The sequence below is a fragment of the Nannospalax galili genome, unplaced genomic scaffold (genome assembly GCF_000622305.1).
Source record: "Nannospalax galili isolate Female #2095 unplaced genomic scaffold, S.galili_v1.0 scaffold83, whole genome shotgun sequence".
NCBI classification, from domain to species: Eukaryota; Metazoa; Chordata; class Mammalia; order Rodentia; family Spalacidae; genus Nannospalax; species Nannospalax galili.
Genome location: NW_008352659.1, coordinates 4275911 through 4303159, shown reverse-complemented (window position 1 = coordinate 4303159; position 27249 = coordinate 4275911). Strand labels below are relative to the sequence as shown.

The 27249-nt window shown below is 41.2% G+C and overlaps 1 protein-coding gene across 21 annotated transcripts in view; it reads right to left on the bottom strand.

Moving 5' to 3' along the window:
- Positions 1–3394: 3394 nt before the first annotated feature.
- Kcnma1 (potassium calcium-activated channel subfamily M alpha 1) overlaps positions 3395–27249 on the bottom strand; it is a 788086-nt gene continuing 764231 nt past the window's right edge. For 6 of the 21 annotated variants that reach the window (XM_008849855.2, XM_029554472.1, XM_008849864.2 and 3 more), the window contains 5 exons: positions 17754–17948; positions 15815–15933; positions 13161–13385; positions 10836–10864; positions 3749–4038 (listed from right to left, as the gene is read on the bottom strand). In XM_008849855.2, the coding sequence (XP_008848077.1) occupies positions 3884–4038; positions 10836–10864; positions 13161–13385; positions 15815–15933; positions 17754–17948 (723 nt within the window). In that variant the 3' untranslated portion in view covers positions 3749–3883. Of the gene's footprint in view, positions 4039–10835; positions 10865–13160; positions 13386–15814; positions 15934–17753; positions 17949–27249 lie in introns of all 21 variants that reach the window. The other 15 variants (XM_029554470.1, XM_029554473.1, XM_008849866.2 and 12 more) reach the window with 6 other exon arrangements.

The window sequence follows — 27249 nt, the reverse complement described above, 5'->3', positions numbered from 1 at the left end:
AGTAATGAAAGAAAAACACAAACAGATAGGAAATGTAATGAAGGGTGAATGCTGTCCAAGGCCAGGTAAACATGGGGGAGCATTAATGGGGCTAATGGCAAGAATTTGGGCTGTCCAGACTCTCCTTACATACTACCGGAGATGTGGGCAAGCGATGAAGAGAGTAGCCAAAGGAAAGGGAAGGAGGAGGGATGTGATTGGGAAGTGAAGCCCAGAAATAGGCAGGACCATCTAATCAATGATTCAGGTGAATTTGAATGTAAACATTTGCATCTTAATTTTAAAGAGCTTCCAAGGTAAAAAAAAAAAAGCAAGCAAACAAACAGGGGAAAAAAAGAAAACAAAACAGGAATGAACCTGATTGTTCTATGTCCAGAACACTGTGTTCAGCTCAGGAATTCTCTATCAGTGCTGTGGCCAGCAGGAACACCATCACAACCCTGGACAGGATTGTCCCCAAGGGCTTGACAGAGGAAAAACACCCACTCCCACAGTCACCTGGCTTCCATAATCTGAAGGGAACTTGGAGCCATTTCAGTGAAACACCCTCATGTTTAAGCTCACTAAGACTTGGAGAACTTAAATGAACATCTTCAAAGTTCATAGCTAACTGTTCACAATGCTCTTTAACCCTCAAATCAGGTATAGCTGGGCACTTTTTGCTTTCCATATGAAAATATTCCTACTTCTACATGTTCTCCCCCTGCCTTCTAGTTCAAGCCAAACGCCTCTAACTCCTTGTTTCGAATCTTCAATCATTTTCATTTTGCAAAGTAGAACTTGTCAAAAGAGGGCTGTTCTTCCACATGCCTTAGTCACAATCAGTTTTTAAACATACAACACCTTAATGAACGTTTTATATTAGTCTGAGGTGATATTCTAAAATATAAAGTTGCTTAGACAAAAGTTTTCTCATTGGGAAAGATGGTGATGGTAATGAAGTATTCACAGGCGGGTGCTTTCTGCTTTATAAATGGCCTGCTGGAGAGTCTGATTCCCAAAGCACCCAAGAATCAAATTTGGCAAGATGGCTTTTCTGGAACCCTAAACTGGGATGGGAGATCAGAGCCTTCTAATATGGACCTTGCTAAGGAAGGCCATCATTGGTCTAAGGTGGATGTGGTTGGAAAAACAATTTTTCCCTCTACAGAGGACTCAGGACTCAATAAATAGAAACAAACTGGGAAGCTTTGGCATTGTCCTGAGTCCTCCAGAGGCATCAGTTTTTGCCAACGGGTCACCACCACCTGGTCATTTTCTGTACCTTTAAAACATATGCTTGATTTTGTTTATGGTTTATTGCTCTATCTTAGAAGAAAATGGATTTCTACCATATTGGTTTTGGCTTTTGGAAGATGCTCGGTGAACTGAGAAGCCCTTTACTATAGAAAACTATCATTGTAGCCGTTCTGATGAAGAAAACGCTTAGGGCTAGGCATGGTGGCGCACGCCTTTAATCCCAGCACTTGGGAGGCAGATGTAGGAAGGAGAATCTCTGTGAGATCGAGGCCAACCTGGTCTACATAGCAAGTTCCAGACCAGCTGGGGCTATAGGAGACCCTGTCTTAATAAAAACAATAAAAATAATTTATAAAGAAAAAAGTTTAAATTCAAATCCCTATCCATAAATGGATTTGAAATGAGGCTGGAGTTCCACTTCCAGATTGCCTTGGTATGGAGAGAAAGTGGATGGGATTGCCCAGAGTGCTGTGACCTACATTCCTCTAATGGAAGATTCTACAGGTAGTCACTGCTGCCTGCCAGAAGGGGATCAAAGAGCTAAAACAAATTCAGAGGTGGTTAGCAGGGGTAAGAGTGAAAAAGAGCCCACCATGATTCAGGAAGGAGAGAAGAGCGTGGATTGACATGAATGTACCTAGGTGACCCCAGTGCAAAATCATGATGTAAAAGGAGGCCTAACTTTCAGGAAAGTGGTCAATATCCTAGCAGTGGATTCTCCCCACAAACACGTTTGAGTTTGTTGGAAACCGAGAAATGTTTATAAGCCTGAATATAGACTGTTGACGTCATTTCAGTCTGCTGAGTAGACTAGTGATTGACTATAGTTTTGTTTTAACAATCCAATTGAACAGACATTATATTCACAATACTTTATAGAATTAATGCTACAAAATGTGACAACAGAGTAACCACAGTCTGACAAGTCACTGCAGGACAATGCCTACACGGTGGGAGCACAACTACATTGGCTCTGCAGGGACAGAGGTGGAAGCTCATTTTGTCTACGTTGGTAATTGGAGCACTTAGTGGACATATGTTTTCATGGTGATCTCATTACTTTGCTCTGATCTGATCTGTACTATCGTAACTAGATACCATAGGATCATGGCCTAAAGAGTTCGTGGAATAGATATCATGGGACTTTGAGGGTTATTTTGATTAGTTTGGTAGTGTCCACATTTGACATTTTTAAGGAAATAAAAATCACGATCACATCCATGCTTTTCCAGGGACCCTGATGATCATATCAAAGGTTGATCATTTTGAAGTTGAAAGACTTCCTAAGTTATGAGAACAAAACAACTGCGGAGGTGACTGTACACTGGGCATGCAGGCAACAGCAGAGCTGAGACGTGACAACTGCATCTGATGGCTAGAAAGATCTTTTGACCACAGTTTGAAGTGGCTGATACATTTCATTTCATTGCTGGTAATTTTCAAAGGCCTTTTTCTAACAGTCCATATTGAGAGCATTAGTTACTTTCCTTTTGTTTGCTATTGTTTTTGAAATTATTTTAGCAAGTTTGCATGTTTTGTCTCAGCAACTAAATCAAGGAAAGCCAGCAAGTTAAAATCCTAGCAAAAGTGTCTCCTTGATCTTGAACATTTTCTGGCTTTTAAGCAAAAACTCAGGGATAAGAATGAATGCATCTCTGATCCTATTGTCAAGTCAAACTATTCATTGGTGTTCACAAACTTTCAGGCTAAAAGCTCTGAATGGGGAAAAAGTTCACCAGATCCTCCCAGAGTTGAAATCACTTGCTTGGATGGTTTGGAAACATGGAATGAGAAGCCCAGCAGCACGGGGGAATCCCCACCATGAGAAGAGCGAACACAGCCTGGTCTTGGGTGCCTCTGGGTCTCAACTTCTACATCCCAGGGGTGCCTAGAACCCTCCCTGGTATGTTTAGCTGGCTACATAAACCCGATCTGGCAATTGCAGAAAAGCTGCAAGAAGGTCTTTCCTTCAAATGTATGAACAAAGGATAAGAAATACAGAATGCAAACTAAAACTACAAAGGTTTGACTTTCAACCATGAAAATAAATATGTTTGATTTATTAAGAGCTGGTGTCAATGCAGATCAAAACACACACTCATTCAGGAGAGAGACAAGTATTCACCTCTCTTCCTCTGACCCTTTTTTTTTTTAAATTTGCTAAAATACATGTATACATTGTTGGCCATTTTAAAATTGTGTTAGTAATCCATTTCCCTTAGTTACAATTAATTGTGGTAGTGCCCATCACTCTCCTCAAAGAAAAAGAGAGAACAAAGAGAAATGGCATTGAGGAGTCTGGCCACTTATTCCTTTTGATTTTGCATTATTTGCTATAAGCGAAGATATTTGACAATGAAAAAAAAGAAAAAATATATTTTCTTTCTAATAAATAAAAATAATTTAAAATGCTAGAAGCTATACATGACTATTTCAGTATGTTCATTTATAAATGAAATCATTTTCTTTTCCAAAGTACATGGAAGCAATATTCAAGGCAGACAAAGAGAAAGATCTGTCTACTTTATTTTCTTGCTTATCCTAATGTTTCCACCAGTGATTCAGCGTGTAAGAGGAAGAGAAGTCACGTCACCATTTATGAAGTTTGTCAGGCTTTAAAAAAATAGTTCTGGTCTCCTGGGAGTCAACATTCATCTTCAACTTCTCTGATTGGAGGGATCAGGCTGCTTGTGGATTTATATTGGTTGATCTGGTTAGCCATGTGGGTACTCATGGGCTTGATTTGAATGTTTCTGGGATAGGCATTATCCGGTTCATCTGTAAACCATTTCTTTTCTGCTAAAAGGCGAAATGGATAGAGAACAAGAAGGAGAAACGAGAAGCTTAATTAGTCCTAGGGTAAAGCTTTTGGAAAGTTTATTGAAAAATGCAAAAAGGTAATCGATAAAAGCTGACAGTGAGTAATTGCTAAGACAGTGCAGTGGAGAGAAGACCCCGGAACCTCAAACATACCTCTCTTTCCTGTAGCAATTGATGAACAAAATGAATGTGCCATTGGGACTCGGAAGCACCAAGGATAGACCTCAGAGAATAAGGGAAAGATTGGAAGAGGAACCCTGGCAATATTGGCTGGAGTTACCATGGTGGCTTAAAAAAGCTTTGGTGGGGGAGGGAATGATGCATGAATCAGCCGTGGGGGACAGACATTGCATCTGAGGAAATATTTGGGCATCTGGGAATTGCACAGTCACCATCCCTACTGCAGAGCTTTTAAATGGTCTAGAGGCTCTTCTGCAATACTACCGCTTCCCAGCCTTACTTAGCTTTGTTACAACAATTGGACTTAAAGGCAGGTATCAACCACACCACTTCTGTTTCTTTTGCATCCCTCTGATCATTTGGGGGTAAAGGAATCCCACAGAAGCTGCTGGTCAATAAGAATGATAATAAGAAAAGCAACCCATGTTTCAGGAAAGAGAACTCTGTGTGTATGAAGTTAGGAAAAGAGTTCCAAGTGGCAATATCTCAGCTGACTATAATAACCCAAGCTGTCAATGGAGAGCTTGATGGAGCCTTGGTGTTTCATGTCCACCCCAAATACAGAAATGGCTGAGAATCTGCTGAGTCAGGGCCTTTGGGGCTCTGTGGGGGAGCATCCTTTCAGCTGGGCTGTGCTATTTTACAAGATTCAGCTCTCGCCACTGCCCCTTTCTAGAACTGAAATTTTCTGGAAAATTGTCCATGAGTACAGACAGGAAGGGATTGGGCAGATAGATCCTTTAACTTGGGTCTCATAGGCTTTGTTTTACTGGCTCAGGGAAAGAAAAGAGAAAGAGAAATAGTTTCAAGGACAGCGCCTGCTATAAAGAGAACACTGTCTCTGTTTCCTTTTCTGCTTATTGAACAATTTACATCTGTCTTGTGGCTGGTTATGGACCTAAATGTTAAAGGGACTGCTCATCTGGCTTGGAGAGTGTGTGCACGCGTGTGTGTGCGTGTGTGTGTGTGTGTTGTGTGTTGGCTTATAAATAAAACATCTATTATCAATTCATGATAACACTGCTTCTTCCTTGGTCTGTATTATTGCTATTTCCGGCACTGTTTCCAGTGCCCCGAGACCCCAGTGTTGCTGACACCGGGGCTGGGGCATAACTGGGAAAAGCTTCCCTACCTTTGTTCAGAAGCTCGGTTTAGCCCTCAGGACACCTGCTACCTCTTGCATCTTCTCCCCATACTCCCTCCTGCTCTGGCTCTCTCACCTATTATAATTAAGTTCACTTTGATTTGAACAGATTGGACGATAGGAATTCATAATGCTACATCCTCACAGTGAAGCTAACTGATTAAGTGCTTTAAATTATTCCCCCTGACAGAATGATAAAGTTACAATCTGTTCTGAGATGATCTACAGCTTGCCAGCTCCTAGAGCTTCTTTCTACATACATTTATCTTTTTGTCAAGCAGAGTTTTTTTTTTTTTCCTAAGCTTCCATTCCATAGATCTTTTAAAGTCATCAGCACTTCTGAATTATTAATGAAGCTTTAGAGGCAAGACTCCTGATGGGCTGGTTAAAAAAGGTTGTATAGAAATCCGGGACTGTGTACACATCAAAATAATTTCAGCTCCATTTAAAAAACCATTTAGTTCAAGTGTGACATAGATGAACCATTATGCATTTGTGGAAACCAATTTTTTGTGATCTACGATTAAACTAACCTTTCAGAGAAGAGTAAAGTGTGATGGTTATCATGTTTAAAAGCATTGCCAGGTCTCTGAAACAATTTCAAACTACGACTTTCTCAAACGGTTTATGTGTAAAGATGATGCTCAGAGTGGAGTCTGGTGTTTGTGCTCTGCTTGCCTGAGCTGCCCTTGGCTCTGGCAGCACAGCTATGCAGGATGATTTTGCTAAAGGGATTTAGTGCTAGGTTGGGCATGCCAGGTTGGAAGAGTAAGTCTTGCTGATGGAAACGAGGTCTTTTGGGTGAAAGACCAAACAGCTGCAATTTGCTGAAATTTTTATAACTGCTGCAGAGAATAATTGTTGAGAATTTAGTCTTTACAGTTCAATTCAAAGCGGGCATTTTGACCTTTCACCGCAGAGAGAATATCAATTTCCTTCTGCTGTCCGTAAGAGAGACAACATTATTTCCCCCATTTAAGCTTTGTTCCCTTTACATTTCTTGCCAAAAAAATCAGGCTTAGAGAGAGTAGCCCTTGTGGTTTGCAGCCAGAGAAAGAAGAGACTGTGTGCAAAGGCCTCCCAGTCAGGAAGTGAGATCCTCATTGTGCCTGTGAAACAGTTGTTTCATTCCAGCATCTCCTAAGTGCTAAGTATGTGTGTTGTGAGAGACATGGTCAGATAAGATGGTGAAGAAATTGAACTGTAGGACTGCCCTGCACACTGTCTGAAATGTTTGGGGACAAAGGCATTTTGTGAAGAGATTCTCTCAAAAAGTTTCAGAGGGAGGCATATTTTAAAGGCCCCCAGCCACTTGGCTTCCATGGAGTGTGCTTTGGATACGACAGTGAAAATTTGGTTTATCGAATCCTATCTTCCAAAGGCAAAGCTGTGCCAATGGGTGGTTACAAAATGGGTACCAGAAGGAGGACACAAAGCAGGAATTCCAATGAGTGCTGAAGTGGTCAAGGGCAACGCCACAGGCTTGATTATCTCTGTGCTTTACCTGGCCCCACATGCCAAGAATTTCTGTCACTTATTTCATTCCTAAGATGAGAAGTGCTATGATCTGGCTGTGAGGGGCTCCTCAGTGCCCGAGGGGGAAAATGGCTGCATTTGTTCCCATGCTGCTTGCCCATGAACTAGGCACAATACCCTCATTCTGAGCACAATGTGTGATCTGCCAGGAGTTTTTGTCACAAGGCAGTTAGAGTTAGGGAGGGAATGACATGGTCCTGTCTATAGAAGGCATGCTGGTACAACAAAATAAAATCTAGAAAATGGCTGGAGGAAAAATTATTCATATACCAATGAGAGCATCTCATTTCCAGACCAGCTATGGCACTATGTGCACCATGGGCACACCATGAGGAGGAAGCCAAGGAAATGCCAGCAGACAGCAGTCTTTAGTCAAGGGGCTTGGGTCACTCACATGTTATCTGCATGGCTCTGAGGAAGTTACTACATAAAGTATCTTAGTGTCATTTCTCTTCTATAGAATAGAGCTGAGGAAATGATACTGCTACCCTTGTTGCTTGGATCAATAGAACTGCTGCCCACGACTTACCACACATTCAGCTACATGGTAAGCAAATGTGTTGCTAAAATTATTAATATTAATGGTAGGGACTTCATATCACAGTGGCTAATAGCATAGACTTTTGTGTCCTTCAGATCTCTTATCTGTCATATGGAGATACTAACAGCATCTACATCTGGGATGATCATGAGGATTGAATGTATTCGTGTATGTAATGTGCTGAGCAAAGTAGGGGGGATGGGATGACTGACCAGGCATTAGCTTTTAGTGTTAAGGTTAGCATAGCTATGAGTAGGATGTAAGAGGGACAGTACCTTCTGTGTGTAATTACAAATGGTATTCTTGAATGTAGAAGCCAGGGGCAGAGAACTAGGGTATATTTATTAGGAGCAGTTCTGAAGAATGTAAACTGTGGCAGTGGAGGTGACACAGGAATATCTTGTGGGTGGTCTTCATCCAGAAGGTACATGAGAGGAAGGGGTACCATGGTGGTGTTATGTTGGGGAGTTCAGGACCTGACCCCATAGAGGGCTACCTGTGCCTTCTATCATTAGTGGTAGGTAATCATAGAGTTCAGAATAAGAGTCAGGACTTCCTCCTGGAGGAGAACCCTATATTAAGGAAGGGCTGAGCTACTCAGGGCTCCACCAACAGAGGGAGAAACAGCTGTACTGTGAACACTGAGCTTCTGCTGGCTCTGTGGGTTGTCAGAGCTGTGGGATTTAGCCTTTTCTAATGCTGCAGAAAAGGGGAGCCAATGACACAGCAAAGGCATTTGGAATAATTGGCCCTCTTCTTGCAGCACCACAAGCTGAGGGCTGGAGAGCAAAGGCTTGGGAGGAAAACATTGCATTTGAATAGAGAGAGCAGTGAGACAGCAAGGGCTAACAAGGAGCGCCAGCCTTCGAGGGCAATGCCATTTGGCTTCCCCGATCACAAATTCCAATAGGCAGCGTGGCACTCTTCCTCTGCTCACCAAACCCTTGATGCCTCCCAGCCATACCTATGCATCCTGGCGCCTCTTCTCCTGCCTCAGAAGAATAGAGCCATTTCATAGAGATGAATATTGTCTATAACAGAGCAGTTTCCTCTGGTCTCACTTCTCTGTAACTGACCACCATGACTGATGGTCTCTTTAGCTGAAAGTCTTACTGAGCAAGCAATCTGGCCCCTCTGCACCATCTTCTGCAGCCCTGAGCCCAGCAGAACCCTGAGGGTGCTCTTTCCTCTTAGGTGGCAAGAGTTGCTGTCGCTTTTCCACGTACAGTCTCTGAATGGGAGATAGTTCACCAGCTCAGTGACAGGTGCCCACAGCTACTTTATCATATTATGACAAGGCAGGAAGCTGATGGAGAAATCGATTTGTACCCTGTCTTAACTTCCATAGTCCCTGAAGTTTCTGCACTTTCTCATTGTTTCTCCTTCAAGGAGCCTGTTGCTATAGGAACCTGACAGGCTGATTTAATTGTCTCTATTGGGATACAGACACCTTTAAGGCTTTCCCCATGCCAAAGTAACGCCAGTTAAAGGTTCATCTGGTCACCTACGATCTTGACAATGCTGCCAACAGGCAGAGTCAGCCTGTCCACTCACTGAGCCCACAGGGCTGTCCCCTGGCTTAGAAAGCAGGATCCAGCTCCAAAAGGCTGACACCAGCAGAGGAGTCTTGTGAACACCTCAGGCAGTAATTGCCATGATTTCAAGAATAAACCAAGGGGAGGAGGATAAATGATAAAATGTTTAAAACATATTAAAAAATGAGTAAAGTGAGATTTTTTCCCCCAATATAAAATGTACTGCCTATTTTAACATCCTGGGACAAAACCTTTAATATTTGGAATGGAATCGAAACCTCTCCCAATTGTAGTGGAAATTTTTCAGTAAAATGATCCTGTTTAACTTCTTTTGGGGAAGGACCCCAGTGGCAGATAGATGTTAGTGATGTTAAGAATCCCACAGCTGTGGCTGAGAAGGTTTCCCTCCTAGTCTACCAATTCACTTAACATTTGCTCTTTGCAAATCCTGAACAAATTGGACAGAATGGCTGACAAAATGCTTCTCTTCCAGAACTGAGAAGACCACCGAGTTCCTAGCTCTGGTTCCTTTTAAATGCACAGATTTCCCCTCAAAGTGCTCCCTCACTTTCTACCCTTTGCTGTTAGTTTCCACTTCAGGGAAGGAGGAAGTAGGGAAGAGACATAATACAAGACACTTGTATGCATGCTTCCTTCCTAAGTGAGCTGCTGTTTTCTTGAAAGAGGAAGTTTGGAGTCAAATGGAAAACAACGGAGGAAAGTCTTCACTCTATCGAGGAAAATGTATAATGTGGAAGTTTCAGCTAATAAAAGAGAAGGAATCATGATAACTTTTCCATCATCAAATATATCAGTACTCATCTCTGATCGATTCTCAAGGATCCGTAATTACCCGGTGGGGACTGTGTGCCCAAAATCCAGGGAAAAGCCCCACATTTCATCCCTTGTCACAGTCTGTTCCCATTCCAGTATCATCTCATTGAGGCTACTAACTGACTGCGTCAAAACACACTTTGGATTTATTTCTGTCCGCCCCATTTCTGCTTGGGATTTAATAAATATCTGAAAGTGGCAGGGGATACTTTGGTGCCATGGAGACCGCATCATCAGCCCCTGCATAACTGAACACAGGCTTTCTAGTTGATTCATACAGCTGAACAGTTTTAACTTTGGTTCATACTGATCAAACAAAAAAAGAGACCAATTCATTTGCCATTAATAACCCTCCTGCTTCAAACAAAAGGAGGAAAAAATATTAACAGAGAAGCACATTTGCCAAATGGAATAGCTATGAACGTTTTCCAGGAAAGTTTATCAGCTGTTGCCATCACTTGATTTGTCTTGCCAAGATCAACATAGAGATGTGAACAGACCGATGGGGGCCAGGTTTGGGCAGTGGTGATGGGAAGTGGAGGCAGCTGGGTTTCTCAATGGGAAAATGCTTTTAGACTTGGAGCAAGGTACCAAGGTGGGCAGGGAGGCCACGTGCAGATTGGAAGGCAAGCCAGATGGAGAGACGTTACCCCCAAACTACCCACCCCCCCCAAACCCAAGAACACCAAAACAAACTCTAAAGAATCTTGCCATAGCAGCAGTACAGCCTCATTGCGCTGAGCGATTGAGGAAGTGGAGGAAGAAAGAGAGGAAGGGGGAGAAAGAGGACGGAGGTGGGAGAAAGGGGGAGGGAGGAAAAGCAAAACAAAATAAATAGAACCACAAACAGAACAAGAGAAAGAAAAATAAAACAAACCAATAACAGAATAAAATTTGTAACTCCTTTTTTTTTTTTTTTTAATTCCACAAAAGTTTTCACAAGGACAACGTTATAGAAGGAACCCCCAGCAGCGGCTAGGTCATGCAGAACCATTAATTGTCATACCTTGGCCCATCCTATTCATCCTTGTTGCACTTTAGAGAGAGAAGTAAGCTATGTGAGTTTTACAATGCTTTTAAACTGTCATATTTCCTGTTGAGCACTTTAACTGGCACATTCTTATAGTTATAAATGTCCTGAGGGCGTAACTTCATAACCTCCTTTGCAAAGAATGCATGAAGAGTTCTTCATGATCCAAACTAAGGGGTATGTATATATAGTTTTATATATATATACATATATATAGTTATATATAAAGAGATAGATGTATGTAATATATAAATCAAAATACATAGGGACAAAAATAATTTGAAAGAAAATACTTCCATTCACAGGGCTTTTGAATATACATGTATACAATTACCCCCAACTCATTGCTGGTTGGAGTGCTGCGCTGCTCCTGTCTTTGGTGGGGGATGTGGAGGTTCTGATGGAGCCTCACCAATTTTTGTCAGTAAAAGTGCTTGTCAATCACACAGCAAGCAAATCTCCAAAACTATCATGCTGGAAAAGACAGGGGATCCAAAACCTAAATCCAAAGCATTCACCATAAAAACACCTGTTCTAAAGAGATGTTAGGGCGGTGACAGTTCTTTTTTCCTGCTTTCTGTCCCTATTCTATCAATGGATTTTAAGTAAACATCTCAGTTAGGTTCATGCGAGCCCAGGGATAGTCCATCCACACCAGAATTTGGTTATGGTAGAGTTGGCCTAATTTTAAGAACTCCTATATCACCTAAAACTTGGTTTGCATGCATGAAACACCTAATCGTTGTACGTTTAAAAAAAAAGGGGGGAGGATATTTTTCTACCTTTTCTCCCATATGTCTAACAGTTAAGAAAGAAAGAAAACAAAAGAAAAAATATATATGGAAATGTGTCTGGCTCACTTGTGCTCATCGTAACCCTATCTTGAAATGACAGGGAAGAAGTTCTCTTATTGAATTGGTGACAGCCTAAAGAACTGGAGGGTAAAGAACTTCTCTGGCCAGTCTTCTGTTTGGGGACACAGCACCATGCAGCTGTGCTCACAATGTAAGGTGGTTGCTAGCTTTTGTCTTTGTTGAGTCAACTGTGCTTTGACCCTCCTATTTCCCCATTTACCTGGCATGTCGGCTCCTACCAAAACATACCCGCTGCTGGGTCTGTCTCCCTCTCACTCCACCACTGCCCCGGCCTTTGATTCTATCTGGCATTGGGGCCCTCGTTAGTCAAACAAAGGGGAGTAAAAAGGTCCCCTGAGAATGCGTGGAAAAATACTTGCTCTTTTCTGAGCATTATTTATTCTGTACATAAGGTAAGTGATTCACCTTTTAAAAGATGTAAAAGTCCCAGGAAGGCAGTTTTTAATGACTTACATCTGATATTTATGATACATATGGCTTTTCATCCCAAATGTCAAAAGTGAAAGAAAAAACTATCTATTCATATGGCAGCGTGAGGAGACAGAATAACAACGGAAAATGCAACCAAACCACTTTTCACGTAAATGAAATGACTAGGGTTTGATACATCCAGGTGTAGAAAACTGCTTTTTTCCCTCTGCATTAAGGTTAGAAATGTTCCCATGAACTCCCAAAAGAAACTAGCTCTGGGACCAAAGGTCTTGGTGAATAACTAAAAAAAAAAGAAAAAAAGAAAAAAAAGAAAGAAAAAAAATAAAAGCTCTGATGCTCTCTTGCAACAAGCAGATATTTAACCATCATCCACACACACTTTGAAAGCTCTTCAAATGTTTTGTGATACTTCAGCCCAGAGAGTGGAAATGATCAATATTTTCATTGGTTTTGGTTGTTTGTTTCAAATGAACATGTGCTAACTTTGCGTGTGTGTGTGTGTGTGTGTGTGTGTGTGTGTGTGTGTGTATAAAGGAAAACAAACAAAAAATATCAAAACCCAAAGCACCCTGATAATCCTGATAAATCAGAATAAACTTTTCTTGAACATTAAATAAACCTGCTCTGCCTGACTGACAAGGATCATAAGCATTCCTTGTCATCTGTGAACCTATTCCTGCAGTGACCTATGGATGTCTGGAGCATGCCTTTGGGTTACTTTTACCCTCGAATCATAAATAACTTTTGGTCCTGTAGTGCTCAAGGGTTTTATGGTGGTGAAATAAAAATTACAACCACATGCACACTATCATACATATGCAAAATGTGTAAAAAAAACAAACAAACAAACAAAAAAAAAAAAACCAGGGAGGACTACAGGGAAAACGGGGAAAGTTACTTTGCTGGAATACCAACTGGGGAAATGAGTGGCAGATACAGTTTCACACATGGTGGCGGTGGGTACACATATCAAAGCCGTTCTTCCTGAACGTACTTCTGTTTGTCGCGGGACTCCCTGGACTTGGGCCGGTTTGGCCGGTTTGCTGTGGACGGGATGGAGTGGACAGAGGAGCTCTTCTTGCTGGAGGACTGTGATGAGTGGGAGGAATGGGACAGGCTGGCCCGGGACTGGCCGGCGTTGTGGTCAAACTGCATCAGGCAGAAGATCAGGTCTGTCGGCACCAGCTCAAACTCGTAGGGGGGGTTGGTGATGACGTACCTGGACAGAGAGAGCAAAGGTGTCACAGGTTGGCATGAGCCGGTACAGAATTCAACATTCCCAGAACCAAAGGGAGCTTCACGGCTGCTCAAGTCAAGTCTAGCCTAGGATCTGGAAGATGTACATGGTTCAACATCCTCAAACTCTCTTCCAAACTAAAGGAATCTGCCTGTTTAACTCAATCAAAGGCAGCCAGTCAGAAACTCAGACAAAGGTGTCAAATTACAGTTACTAATGGAAGAACCAAACCATAATTCTTATGGTCTATGTGCATTTTTCTGTACAGGGTCAAGTTCATAGCAAATAGAGATAATCTAATTGCACTGAAACTTCCTACTGGAATTTCCTGACAACTCTAGACATTGATCACAAGATCTTTGCTTACCATGATCTTTGCATCTCTTTTAAAATAGTTCTCCAGGCCAGGGCAGGGTTTAATGGTAAATGTCTTTAATCTCAGCACTAGGGAGGAAGAGGCAGAGGCAGGCAGATCTCTGTAAGTTCAAGGTTAGTCTGATCTACGTAGTGAGTTCCAGGCCTGCCAGGGCTACACAGTGAGACCCTGTCTCAAAACAAACAAACAAACAAACAAACAAACAAACAAAATCATTCCCTGGTCGCTGTCTATAGGCACCTGCTTGCCTGCTCTCCTCACTAGGTCAAGCTTTCTTTCTTCTCTCTGACACCATTCATCACTACAATAATCAATAATCACTGTGTTCCCTCCACAGCAGCAATAGATCTTGAAGCACAGTCTCTGCACCTTCTGGGAACCTCAGAAAACTGCATATTCTTGGACTGAGGACATAGCTCAGTGGTAGAACATTTCCCTGGCATGCGTGAGGCCCCAGGTTCAGTCCCTAGCACTGGAAGAAAGCAAGGAAAGCAATCGAAGCCCATGGCCGGTGCTTAGTGCTTTGTCCTTCAAAACTTCAGCATGTGATTCTTATACCCTGTGACTTGTGAGAGCCAGAACTCACCAGTCTGAGGCAACTGTTAACTCACTATATGCTGAAATTCTTGGGAATCAGATATATAAGCTTTGTTATATATTTTACAATATGTGTATATATATTTTTTACACACTCTTTAAATCAGATTTTTGTTTTGTTTTGTCTTGCTTTTTTGGGTTGTTGTTTTTCAGTCTTTTGAAGGGTCTCCCCATAGCCCTAGCCAGCCTGGACCAGGAACGGAACTCACCATGTAGAAAAGGCTGTCTTCAATCTCACAGAGATCGCTTGCCTCTGCCTCTCAAGTGCAGCACACATCCAGCTTACAAATCATTGTTAAAAAATATTTTATTTGTTGGGGCTAGAGAGATGGCTCAGGGTTAAGAGCACTGACTGCTCTTGCAGAGGACCCAGGTTCGATTCCCAGCACCCACATGGCAGCTACGTCCTTAACTGCAGCTCCAGGGGAATCCAAAGCCCTCTGCTGACCTCCACAGCACCCGTGTCATGCAATGCTTGCAGAAGTCAGAAGAGAGCATCAGATACCCTGGAACTGGAGTTACAGACAGTTGTTACCTCCCATGTGGATGCTAGGAATTGAACTTGGGTCCTCTACAAAAGCAGTCAATGCTCTTAGTCGCTGAGCCATCTTTCCAGCCTCCAGAGTAGCTTTTAAAGCTCCCCAGATGATTCTAATATAGAGAGCTGAGGCATACCCTCCTGTGTGCCTTGTTTCCTAGGGTGTACTACACAAACTCTCAGTAATTACTGATCTGAGTAATTCTAAGATACACTCTTAATTTTTTTGCCTGCTATGAATTTATATTAATGCATACGAGAAAAACACAACTCACATTAAACTGTTATATTTTTCTGTTTCAGGTGATAATATACAAATTTCTTTTTTTGTTTTTTGTTTTTTGAGACAGTCTCACTATGTAGCACAGGCTGGATCCCTATGTATACCAGGGCTAGCCTCAAACTCAGAGATCCTCTTGCCTCTGCTTCCTGAGTACTGGGATTAAAGGCATGCAATACCATGCCCAGTCATAATATACGAGTTTTTAAAAATAAATATATAAAACAAAGTGAGTCAGTTACAAAATAAGAAAAGTAAACATGTAGAATTCAAAGGTATGGCCAAAGAACTAGTTATCTTAAACACTAGCAATGTGAGCAGCTTTAAATTAGGTACCGAGGAGCAATTCCAGTTAATTGGAGCTTGGGATTCCAATGTTTGTAACTGGGTGAAGGAACCGTCCTAGAAAACATGACTTCTTCCCACAATGGTTTCCTATTCACTGCTTGTTATTAAAGAAAAATATTCCCCGTAATTCCCAAGCTCAGTGTCAGATTTAATGCAGGCAGAGTAATTCATGCATTAAGGGCACACACACAGACCTTTGCCTGCAGGAGACAGGAGAGGGCACTGATGCCTTTACATTCCAGTAAGACCAAAGCCTGGGAAGACACACTCACCTTTTCGTACACTGGCTGGGGGTGCTGAGGTGGGCATCTCTCAGCCGGTAAATTCCAAAACAAAGCATATTATATGTTTTCAGAGCTTTGCAGAACAAATCACCATAACAACCACCATCCTGAGGGACAACAAAAGAACAGAAGGAAACATCAGTTTTTATTTGCCTGGAAATTGAGGTCCAGGGGGAAAGGGGCCTTTCCATAAAAGCTTGTTTTCTTGTCTCTAGAGCTGGAGGGTCTGTGCCTAGGGACTGTGGCTCAGAAAGTTAACATGGCTAATAGCCTAGACCCAGCGTGGGTGACTTTAGGGATCTGACAACCATGGGAGTTTCCTCTCGTGTCTAGCCAGTTTTCCACATAGAAGGACGAGAGCCCAAAGGGGCTTCTGTCTTTCTTCACCTGAGGTGAGGCCGCCTGAAGGTCTCAGATGTCCAACTGTAAGGAAAGACACCATCTCTTCAATATGCGGACTGTTTCGCCCCAGCTCAGCTTCGGCTATTACGATTGGACCAGGCTCTCAAAACTGCCCAAGTGATAATGAAAATCACTGTAAGAAGAAAAGCCCCTACCAAGGCCTATGACGATAGACTCTCTGAGATGAGAACCGTGTGTGTGAAAAGCACAATTTGCGAACCTCAGAGATGGCAAAGGGGGAAGAGGAAGTGTTTCCCCAGGAGCTGGGGGGTCTGCAGGTGAGATAACTGGGATTCACAGTTCTAATCAGTTCACAGCCACCTTCCCAGAGACTGGGGCCTGATCAGAAAGTGAAAACAACATGGTCATTTGGAAATGCATTCAAAATACTGAGGCTCATGCAGACAGGTGGCCCCAGGTGGGCATTATCACAGGAAAGTCACACCGTAACTTCCTAGGAACAAAAGAAATTTCCGTATGGGCATGATATGAGACAAGAAATGGGCCTAGAGTTCACCATTATTGAAAGTATTTGTTTTATTCAAGTGTATCACTGAGGAAATGCTATGTAAAGAGCCACGAAGTATGCAATTGTCTTTCAACACAGTCCAGTCTGAAGTAGGTCCCAGCCTAGAAGTGATCAAAATTCCAGAGCAAGTAGACATTGACATGTTAAAACAACCAGAAAGACCTTTCCCATAATTAGCCTTTCTGAGCCACACTGTTGTTTGTGCAATAGGTTTGTCCATTCATTCCCAAGACTCATAGCTCCCCTCCCTCAACACATCTATGTACCTGGCTAGGAATAAGGGTCAAGGCTGCATCTTGACCCTTCCAAAGCATCCGACCAATGCCAGTACACAGAAGCCAAAGGGTGACTTTGGTCCCTTCCTTTGAAGGAGAGCCGAGGAAGCATGACTGGGTCCAGACTCGGAAATCCCAAAACCTAGCTTTAGAAATAAAGGCATCGAAGGAACCAGTTGAGACCCTGCTACTTTGGTCCCTGGTTGCTGGATATACGTAACTGCTTTGATGCTTCAAACACCACCAGTTCCCTGGTGGTATGCAGATACAAAAGTTCTGATCCCTGGACCTGGAGCTGAGCTTATGTTCTGGTAGAGTCAGGACTGAGTAGTTCTGGGCTACGAAGATCCTGCAGAAGTGTTTCCCAAACTTAGGTATGTGTTGTTCCTTCTCTGTGAGAAAACACCAGGGGAAGACAGAAAGGACTGAGAGGCCCTCAGCTCCAAAGTCAGGGTGCCTGGGTATGAGTGCCCTGTGCCTCACAGCTGCCTAGGAGCATGTGGTAACAGAGCCCACATCAAAGTGTTGGCATGAGGATTTATATGAATTTCTCTGCGTAAAGTGCAGGGCCTGGTAAACAGGAACCCATAAATCCCACCTCTTTAGTTATTTACAGTGGAAGAAAGAAACACCGAAGCCTGGCTTATCGCTGTCTGACACAGTTCACTCAGATCAGGTTTTGTGTAAACACCGGGTCAGGAGTCCTGTGGTATGGACTCACCCCTAAGTCTGCAAAGGGCCCATCCAACAGAGCTAACTGGGCCACTCTGCAACGGTCCCTGTTGGCCAGTGTCTGGGGAGTGCTGTAGCCCCCTCGAAGTGCATTCTCCTCAGCAATCAGAGCCTCGAGCTCTGGTGTGGCTCCTCCTGTCACCAAGGTCCGTATCAGGGTGAGGATATTGTCATTGAAGTATGTCTGTGGAGAGAGGGTGGGAGAGAAACATCCTTAAGCAAACACCCTAAAGCCACGACAGCCGACGTCCAAATTACAACTTTTCTTGGTATCGCCTCTGTAAAGTTCTGGCCTGTCTCTTCAAATAATTTTCTGTGGAAAGGGAAAAGACAGCAGCCTCCAATTATTCCATTCTTTTCTTTCCTGCTTGGTTCCACTATGAGATCCCGACTTTTGAAAACCAATTCAGAGGATGCTGCTTAAAGGGCTAACGTCTGAATAATTGGTGTTTATCATAATTGGTGTGGGTGGGAATGCAAATATGGTCTAGCCTCTTCAAGTCTCAGTGTCTACTCTGGCACCAGGGACTTGTGTAATAAAATGCAGCCTGTATGGGCTGCTACCCAAAGCAGGGCAACCTCTGAGAGCCTGTCACCTACGTGAGGGAGGCTGCCCCTCCCACAGATGGCAGAACTTCTTCTGTGTAGAACAAGGTATGCCTCACCCTCAGCAACTTACCACAAGTTTTGATAACAGTCTAACCCAGAAGTCTCCACTAATAAATAAGCTGGATAACGGAAGATGAGGTTAAGTGTCCTGCTGGATCTACTTGGGTTTAGGTTTCTTCAGAGCGCCTCAGTTGTCTGAGGCGAATATGGTTTATTAAATGACTCTGCCTCTAAGCATACATTTGTCTCAGACCTGGAATGTAGCAGGCCTATCGGGAAGAAAACAATGGGAGTTTTAAAAAAATTAATAGGATGTCAAATACCAGAGCTTAGGAAGACATTTGTTACTCAGCCTAATTGAGAAAGTATCAGTTAAAGGTGGTATGTTCCATTTTTCTGCATAAGGAGAAGTCAAACCCTAAATAAAGTCAAGCCCAATCTAGTCTGTGGCTTTTGAGAATTTATGTACCTCTGGGAGCAGGGCAGGAAAGACAGGTGCATTTTTATTTTCACAGATTTCTTTGAGAGTTTACCTGGTAATGCATCATGGGGAACAAACCAGTCAAGATGAATCCTCAACCCATCACTACTAGTTGGGTGTCTTGGGGGAGGGAGATTGCCTGAGGCTCCTGGGCTTCAGTGTTTGCAGCCATTCAAATCAGCATGGTTATTAAGATCCAGTCTACATGCATAGAATTCCATATGGGTTTCTGGGTTAAGATGATGTTGCTTGGGGCTGGATTTCATTCTTTATTGAATCACTCACCTGAATGTCACTCACCTAACCACAAAGAATGCTAGGAAGCTATACACAGTCTGCCCTGCAGAGACTTCATGATCAGAGTTCAGCCATGCCCTATGGTGGACAAGCAGAACAGAGGATAGCTACTGGAGTAAATGCCTCCGGAGCGGGTAACGGGGCTGGAGTTGGGCTGAGGGTCGACTTCACCTCTCAGAGGCTGTTGTGGCTTTGGAAACTCTTGTGTGCCTCAGTGTCATGGCCTCTGAGAGAGCAGCTGTGGGATCCTTGATTTAATACACCTGAGGCACTGAAAATAATGCTCAGGGCACAGGAAGTGCTGGGAAATATGTCTGGCCTGATATCAGAGACATGGAGTAAAGGGTCACACTCATCACTCATTCCCCAACTTCCTTGTCGTTCCATCTTTCCTACTTTGGTTTTTGACTCACGGACTTGAGGGACCAGTGAATTCCACTGTCACTGTGTTTCATTCTTGGAAGCTGCATCTTTCAGTCCAAAGCAATTCTCAGGCTCCCCATAGACCACAGAAAGTAAAAGAGAGCAGGACAGAGAATTCTAAGAGGTGCCTTTGTGCTCCAGTTACCATTCTAGACCAAGACAGCCAGGAGAGAATTCTAAAAGCAGGCAAGTGGAGAGCCAACACTAGGACCCTTTGTGCTGAAAACCACCCCTAGATATGAAGAAAAGAGGGAAAATAAGTATTTTGACATAGTGTTTGAGATATAAAGGAAAATAATTCTTTTGATTACACAAATGGTCACTAGGAGCAAAAGTCCGGAGCCTAGAGAGATGGCTCAGCAGTTAAGAGCAGAGAACACAGTTCCTAGCACCCTCATGGTGGCTAACAAGCATCCATCACTCCAGTTCCAGGGGATCTGACACCCTCTTCTACATCCGTGCACACATGGTGCACATACATACATGCAGGTAAAAGGCTCATAGGCATAAAATAAAAATAAGTAATTTGTTTTTAAAGTTCAGGAAGCATTTACTTTGAAATCAAAATCTAAAAAAACAGAGTATGTATTATTAGGAAATAAAATGTAAAAGAAGATGCCTAACTTCATATATATTATCCATATTTTTAAATGAAGATAAAATTAAAAAGGATCTAAGAAATAGTTAAAAGGACTCAATGCCCTTTCATAAGGAACACCCTCAACTGGGGGTAGAGGGGAACATCCTCAGCCTCATGAAGACAGTGGTTAATGCAGAAACCCATAGCTAGCCAAAGTGCCAAGAAATGATTGTGGAATGCTTGGCCCCACGTGGGATGGCAATATCAGCTCCTGCAAGGTGGAAGGAACATCATGGACCAGGGGGCAGAAAGAATGTAAGCCAGAGGATGGGGAAATGTGCAGCAAAAAGAGGTCTTTTGGACATGACACAACCACTGAACTCATTAACTACAGCTGTAGTTACGTGCACAGGACCTGCACAAGTTTGGGCCCAGTCAACACGGGGCCCATAAAGCCCCACCCCTCCCTGAGGAACTAGTACTAATTAATAGTTGTTGGGGAAGAGGATGCATTTTCTTCAGTAGTGTGGTACTAAGTTGCCTTTGATCCAGTGAATCACTTCCTATCTATGCTTGGGCAAGAAACTCCAATTAAACTCCATGAGCCACACACAAAAAGAAGACAGGAAAGTAGGTAGGGGATTTGGGGAGAAGAAGCGTTCTTTCAGGAGGGGGGGGGGTTGGATGGGGGTAAAAATGACTACAATTCATTATATCTAAATGTATGAATGCCAAACAATAAACAATTTTAAAAAGAGCATATATGAAAAACAATAGCTAATTCATGATACTTTATGATAGAGGACCAAAGGCTTTCTCCTCAAGATTAGAAAAAAAAAAAAAAAAAAGGAATATGTGTTTGTGACTTCTGTTTTACATTGTGCTAGAGGTTCAAGTCAAAGTTAGAAAGAAATAAAAGACATTCATATTGGAAAAAGAAGACTATTTCCACTTACAGATAACACCACACTGAACAAAAATCTCAAGGAAGCCTCTAAAATTATTATAGGTAATAAAAGAGTTCAGCAAGATGGCACAGTACAAAGCCAGCATAAAAAATAATCAAATCTATTTCTATATATTTTCAGTGAACATGAAAAAAAATTAAGAAAAGATTCTATTTATAACAGCAAAAAATAATAAAATACTTAAGAAGAAAAACTTTATCCAAAGAGGTTCAAGGACAGGTATAGTGAAAGTTATAAAACATTACAAAGATATTAAAGAAACCCAAATAAATGAAAAGATAGCCCATGTTCATAGATTGGAAGATAATATTGAGATAGTGGTAATACCCTCAAACAATAATCAGACTCAATATAATTCCTATCAAAACAGTAGAGACTGTTTTTTGTACAAATCAAAAAGCTAATTGTGCATTTCATATGGAAATGCACAAGATACAAAATGTTTAAGCAGCCAGGCATGGTGGCGCACAGCTTTAATGGCAGCCCTCAGGAAGCAGAGGCAGGTGGATCTCTGTGAGATAGAGGTCAGTCTGGACTACATAGTGAGTTCTAGGCTAGCTGAGGCTACAGGGTAACAGCGCATCAATTTTTTTTTTTAAATGCTTAAGCAATCATTTCTAAAAAAAGTAAAAAAATAAAGTTGGAGGAATCATAATTCCTGATTTCAATATATACTACAAATAATGTTCATCAGGCACTGACGTGATAACAGACATACAGGTCAATGGAATAGAATTGAGGGTCTAGAAGTAAACTCACAGAGCTATGGTCATGGAATGGTCAATGAGGATATCAAAACCCTTCATTGAAGAAAGAATAGTCAATCAAAGAGCATAAGATTGTACCTACTCCTCCTATCATACACCAAACTTAGAATCAAAGATTTAAATGTTACAGCCAAAACTTTTAAGTACTTAGAGAAAATAATACAGACAAATCCTCATAAATTTTGCTTTGTTAAATATCTTAGATAAAACGCCAGAAGTATAAGTTACACAAGAAAAACCAACATATTTAGTATTTCATAATTTTTACAATTAAGCACTGGAGGGCACTATTTGGAAAATAAATGAGAAAAATTATTTCTTATCCCTACCTTTCCACCCTTAAACTTCATTTTATATATATATGAGGCCTGCTTCAAGTTCTTTCTGGAAAAATGTGTTAAAAATTGCCTCTCTTTGGAATAATAAACATATTCTTAATTTTTTAAAAAAACAATTGAAAATAATGTAACTGACAAGGACCTAGTATCCAGTCCTTAAAGCCCTCTTATAACTTAACAATCAAAGGGCAATGTAATTTTTAAAACAGAGAAAAGAAGAGGCTTGATAAATATTATTCCATAAAAGGTATAAATGAAATGTGAAGAGGTTCAGAACATTGGTCACAACAGTAGTGTAAACCAAAAACATAATGAGAGATCATTTTAGGCCCACTGGGATGGGTTGTAATACAAAACAAACAAACGAAGAAAAGAAAACAAAACAAAAGATAAATAGCAAGAGTTGGTGGGACTGTGGAGAAAGTAGAGGTCTTATAAACTACCCATTGGAAAATAGTCTGGTAGTTTCTTAAATGGTTAAACTTTGGGTTACCATATAACCCAGCAATTCTACTCAACTCTAACCAAGCGAAACGAAAATATAAGTCAACATAAAAACTTATGCAGGGATGGTTTTAACACCATTATCTGTGATAATAAAAAAATAGAACCATTAATGAATGCACAAGTATGTGCTATATCTAATTAATATTCATTGTCCACAAAAAAGTATGATACATGCGACAACATGGATGAACCTTGAAAACACAATGAGGTTCCATTTCTATGAACTATTCAGAAGAGGCAAATCTGGAGTTGGAACATGCTGTTCAGAGCTGAGTGTGTGGAGGGGTAAGGAAGTGAGGAAAGATTTCTTCTGGAAGTTATGAGAATGTGCTACAGTTGGCAGTGGAGATGTTTATAGAAACTAAAAACCATTAAACTGTATACTGGGTGAATTTTATAGTCTGTTAGCACCCCAATAAAACATTTTTTAAAAGAATTGGTTAAAAGATGAACTTGTAATGATGAAATTTTTAACTGCAAAGTAATCAGTTGTAAAACTGAAAAATGTGTGAGTATACAGAGAGACAGACACACAGACACATAGGCACATGGGCAGACAATAGGTGGTAGGGAGTCAAACTAAAGGAAATTAATGACAAACATTTTCTTTGCCTCTGAAAACAGAGACTCTAATAGATACTGAAGAGAGAGACCAACCTGGTAAACAGTAAGTTATTTACATGTTAAAGGTACGAACAAAATTCAAGAAGGTGAAATAAGCAAGGTCTTTAAACAAGAACAGCCTATCATGAGGTGGAACACGAGCCTACAAAGCAGAAAGCAAACAGGGTCAATGCCAAGTCCTACGCCAGACACACATTTGGATTTAAAATACAAAACAATATTAAACAAAGAAAAATGAAGACAACAATGTGAGAAAAGAGTAAAAAATTAGGGTGACCCAAGGCTCCCATAGAAAACAGAAAAGAAATGTCAAGTGAGCTTGAAAAGAATTCTACAGGCTGCTAAATTGTCAATTGTGAAGGTGGTAGAAAGGTTTCTGAATCATTAAGTAATGAAGAATTTACTCACTTAAAAAACTCAGAAATAAAAACTAGCTTTCTTAAATATAATTTAAATTCTTACTTTAAAAATGAACCAATTCTGTTTTAAAATACTAGTGAGATATGTTAAAATACGGAACTTTAAAACAGTGTCATGGGGTTGGGGAGATGGCACAGTTGGTAAAGTATGTGCTGTACCAGCATGAGGATCTGAATTCAGATCCCCAGCACCCACACAAAATGCTAGGCATGGGACTGGAGAGATGGATGGCTCAGCAGTTACGAGCACTAGCTGCTCTTGCAAAGGACCTGGACTGGGTTCCTACCGCCCACATGGCAGCTAAAAACAGCTGTAACTTCAGTTGTAGGGGATCCGATGCCCTCTTCTGACCTCTGAGAGCATTGCATGACAGGAGTGCACTTATATCATATATGCAGGCAATATACTCATACACATAAAATTAAAAACTAATAAATAAAATATTTTAAGAAGCCAGGAGTGATGGTACATGCTTGTAGTCCTGGCACTGGGAAGGCAAAACCAAAGATATCCCCGGAGCCAGCTAGTTTTGTGGCATCCTTAACGTCCAAGCTCAATGAGAAACTCTGTCTAAAAAAATAAGGTAAAGAGCAAATAGAAAAAAAAGCTAACAATGCTGACTTCTGACCTCACCCCGTCTAGGCATGTACAAAACACAGTTGCACTTATTATTTAAAAACTCAGTACAAATGTCAAAATTAATTCCAGAAAAAAATGACATAATAATATCTATCATTAAACAATATCATTAAGGGGCTGGAGAGATGGCTCAGTGGTTAAGAGCACTGGCTGCTCTTGCAGAAGACCCAGGTTCAGTTCCCAGAACCCACATGGCAGCTAACAACTCCAGTTCCAGGGGCTCTAAGGCCCTCTTCTGGCCTCTGTGGGTACTGCACAACACAGGTACTGGGTGAATTGTATCCAGTTTTATTGTATAAAATACAATAAAAATAAAATTTAAAAAAAAATCCAATTTCATTAAAATGGTATTTAAGTCAGAAAAATGAGATATGAAGGTAGAAAATGGAGATAAAGACATCAAAATTGTCTGGCTTTATAAAGGGAGAAAGAGCTACCAGATGTCTCTAGACAACAATATTTGAATAAAGTTTTGAGTATATTTATAGAGGTGCCAGTAACCACTAACTAGAGCTAAAAAGAAATGGATTATATACAAGTTTAGACATCCCTAGAGACAACAAAATGCAAAATATGATCTATAGGCCAAAGGATGGGTGATAAAAGAAACAATTATTGTAGAAGCGTGAGGAACATGCAGGATTAGATGCAAAATAACTAAACATAAATGAGTAAATAATTCTATAAATCGGCAAAGATTTTCCAATGTATTAAGAAACAAAATAGCAAACAAGTATTTTCATATGAAGTGAACAGGACAGCAAAATAGATCTCCAGGAAAAAAATTTCAATATGCCAAATTAACTTTATGCTAATAGCTAACTTTTACAAAACTGCTGCAGCTTTTTGCTTTCAAAGATTAAGCCAAAGCCATAATCATGTACAGGGAAACAGATGAGATTATTAGAAAAATGTGAGAATCTGTATTTTACAATCTTAAGTAACCTAGCCATTATGTCTTTTTACCCCTAGTAAACCAAGTTTCCTCTGCTTCTAACCCCAGGTTCAGTGTGGCCTTTAGAAGACAATTAGGCACAACCAACAAGAGAAAATTAAATTATTAATCTCTTTTGATAGTTCTCTTGTGAGGCAAGCCGTCTTTGAGGATTAAAACTGTAGAATTATCAGAAGAAAACAATAGGAATTTACATGATTATCTACAAATTAAAGATGTATGCACTTAAAATTATCATAAATATAGTCAAAGGTCCTTTCAGGAAAGTGGACATTGCTCATTCCTGATGGGAGTGTGTGGGCACACTTGCCCTTAGGGGATGATCAGGCAGTAAGATCATGAGCTTAAGTGCTTGTATTTGCTATAATCCAATAAGTTGACCTCAAAGTCACACATTGTTACTTGTTCCAAGATTTATGTATTATAGTTTCTATTTGGAATGTCCTCCAAAGGCCCATGTGTGAATGTGTGGTCTGCAATGTGGTACTCTTTGAGATATGGTAGACCCCTTAGGAAGAGGGGCCTGGAGGGAGGCCCTCGGGTCTTTGGGACCATATCCTTACATGGTATTATGGGGCGCTAGTCTCTCCCTTTTTCTTTCTTAGGCTTCCGATCCATAGTTGAGTAATTCTGCTCCTGCACAAAATGTACCATAATACACTGCTTCAACAAAGGCCCAAGGCAACTAGGCCAAACAATCATGGACTAAAACCTCCCCAAATCAACCTTTTCTATGCCTAAGTTGATTATTACAGGTATTTATTATACTGAGTGAAAGCTAAGAGACAGAGGGTTAATTATTACAACAAAAATGTTTTAGAAACTACCCAAAAATAGAATGGTAAGTTGTGATATTCCCTAGAACAGAGGGTCATGGAATCCCATGGAAGTTTGGCAAAATATGACATCTAAAATATAACATAAAATTCTGTGAACAAAAAATTAACCGAAAAGGAAAAAAATTAACTAAGATACAGAACTGAAGGATTATCTGTCAAGCTATCTACCTACCTACCTATCAATCATCGATCTATCTATGCATCCATGTATCTAAGGGTAGTACACTAACACATTAAATACACTTGTCTTTGATCCTGAGAATATGGGTCACTTAAATATTTTTCCATGGTCTGCTTCTCCAATTTTCCATAAGGAGCAAAGCTGTCCTTTCTATAAAACTTCTATGGATGTTTCATATGTCAGTATAGTCTATTCAGTTTAAACAAAGAACCTCTCATCTATTGAAGTAGAGGTCAACATGGAAGGGCATGGTTTTGTCAAATCTTTGGGATTTTTACCTCAACATGTCTCCCTTTCTATGTTGAAATGAGTCATACAGAAACCTCAGCATTTGCTGAGTATCCACTAGGCCCTGGTCCTGGCTTGGCCTGTATCTGTGCAGAGGTCAAAGAGAGCTTCACTTCCAGAACTGTGCATCAGTGGGTACAACTTGAGAGTTGGACACAGAGGTCCATAGGTCCTTACATTCGGTAGTCTCTGATCCAGGACTGTTCCAGAGCTCTCTGCAGAGGACGTGGCTGTTCAGCATCATGGGACAAACCAGACTAGAACTTCAAATGCCAATTATGAAAGATCACCCTTGCATTGTTTTTCCCTTTTGGTTTAAGAGAAATTCTAGCACTGAAGATTTCCAAACCATGATGGGAGAGTGGCGAGGTGCAGACAGGAAACTTTGTTTGTTATGCTTTCCCATGCCTCAACATGGATGACAGCTGTGCTAGCCTATGAGGGACTCCTGCATGGAACCTGGTACTTGGTAGTGTCAGTCCACAGAGATCCTGCCCAATAACTATTCCTGCGCCACTTTTGTGGTAGACAGCACAAGAGAGCTGAATTACAGTCCTGTTTGGTGGCTG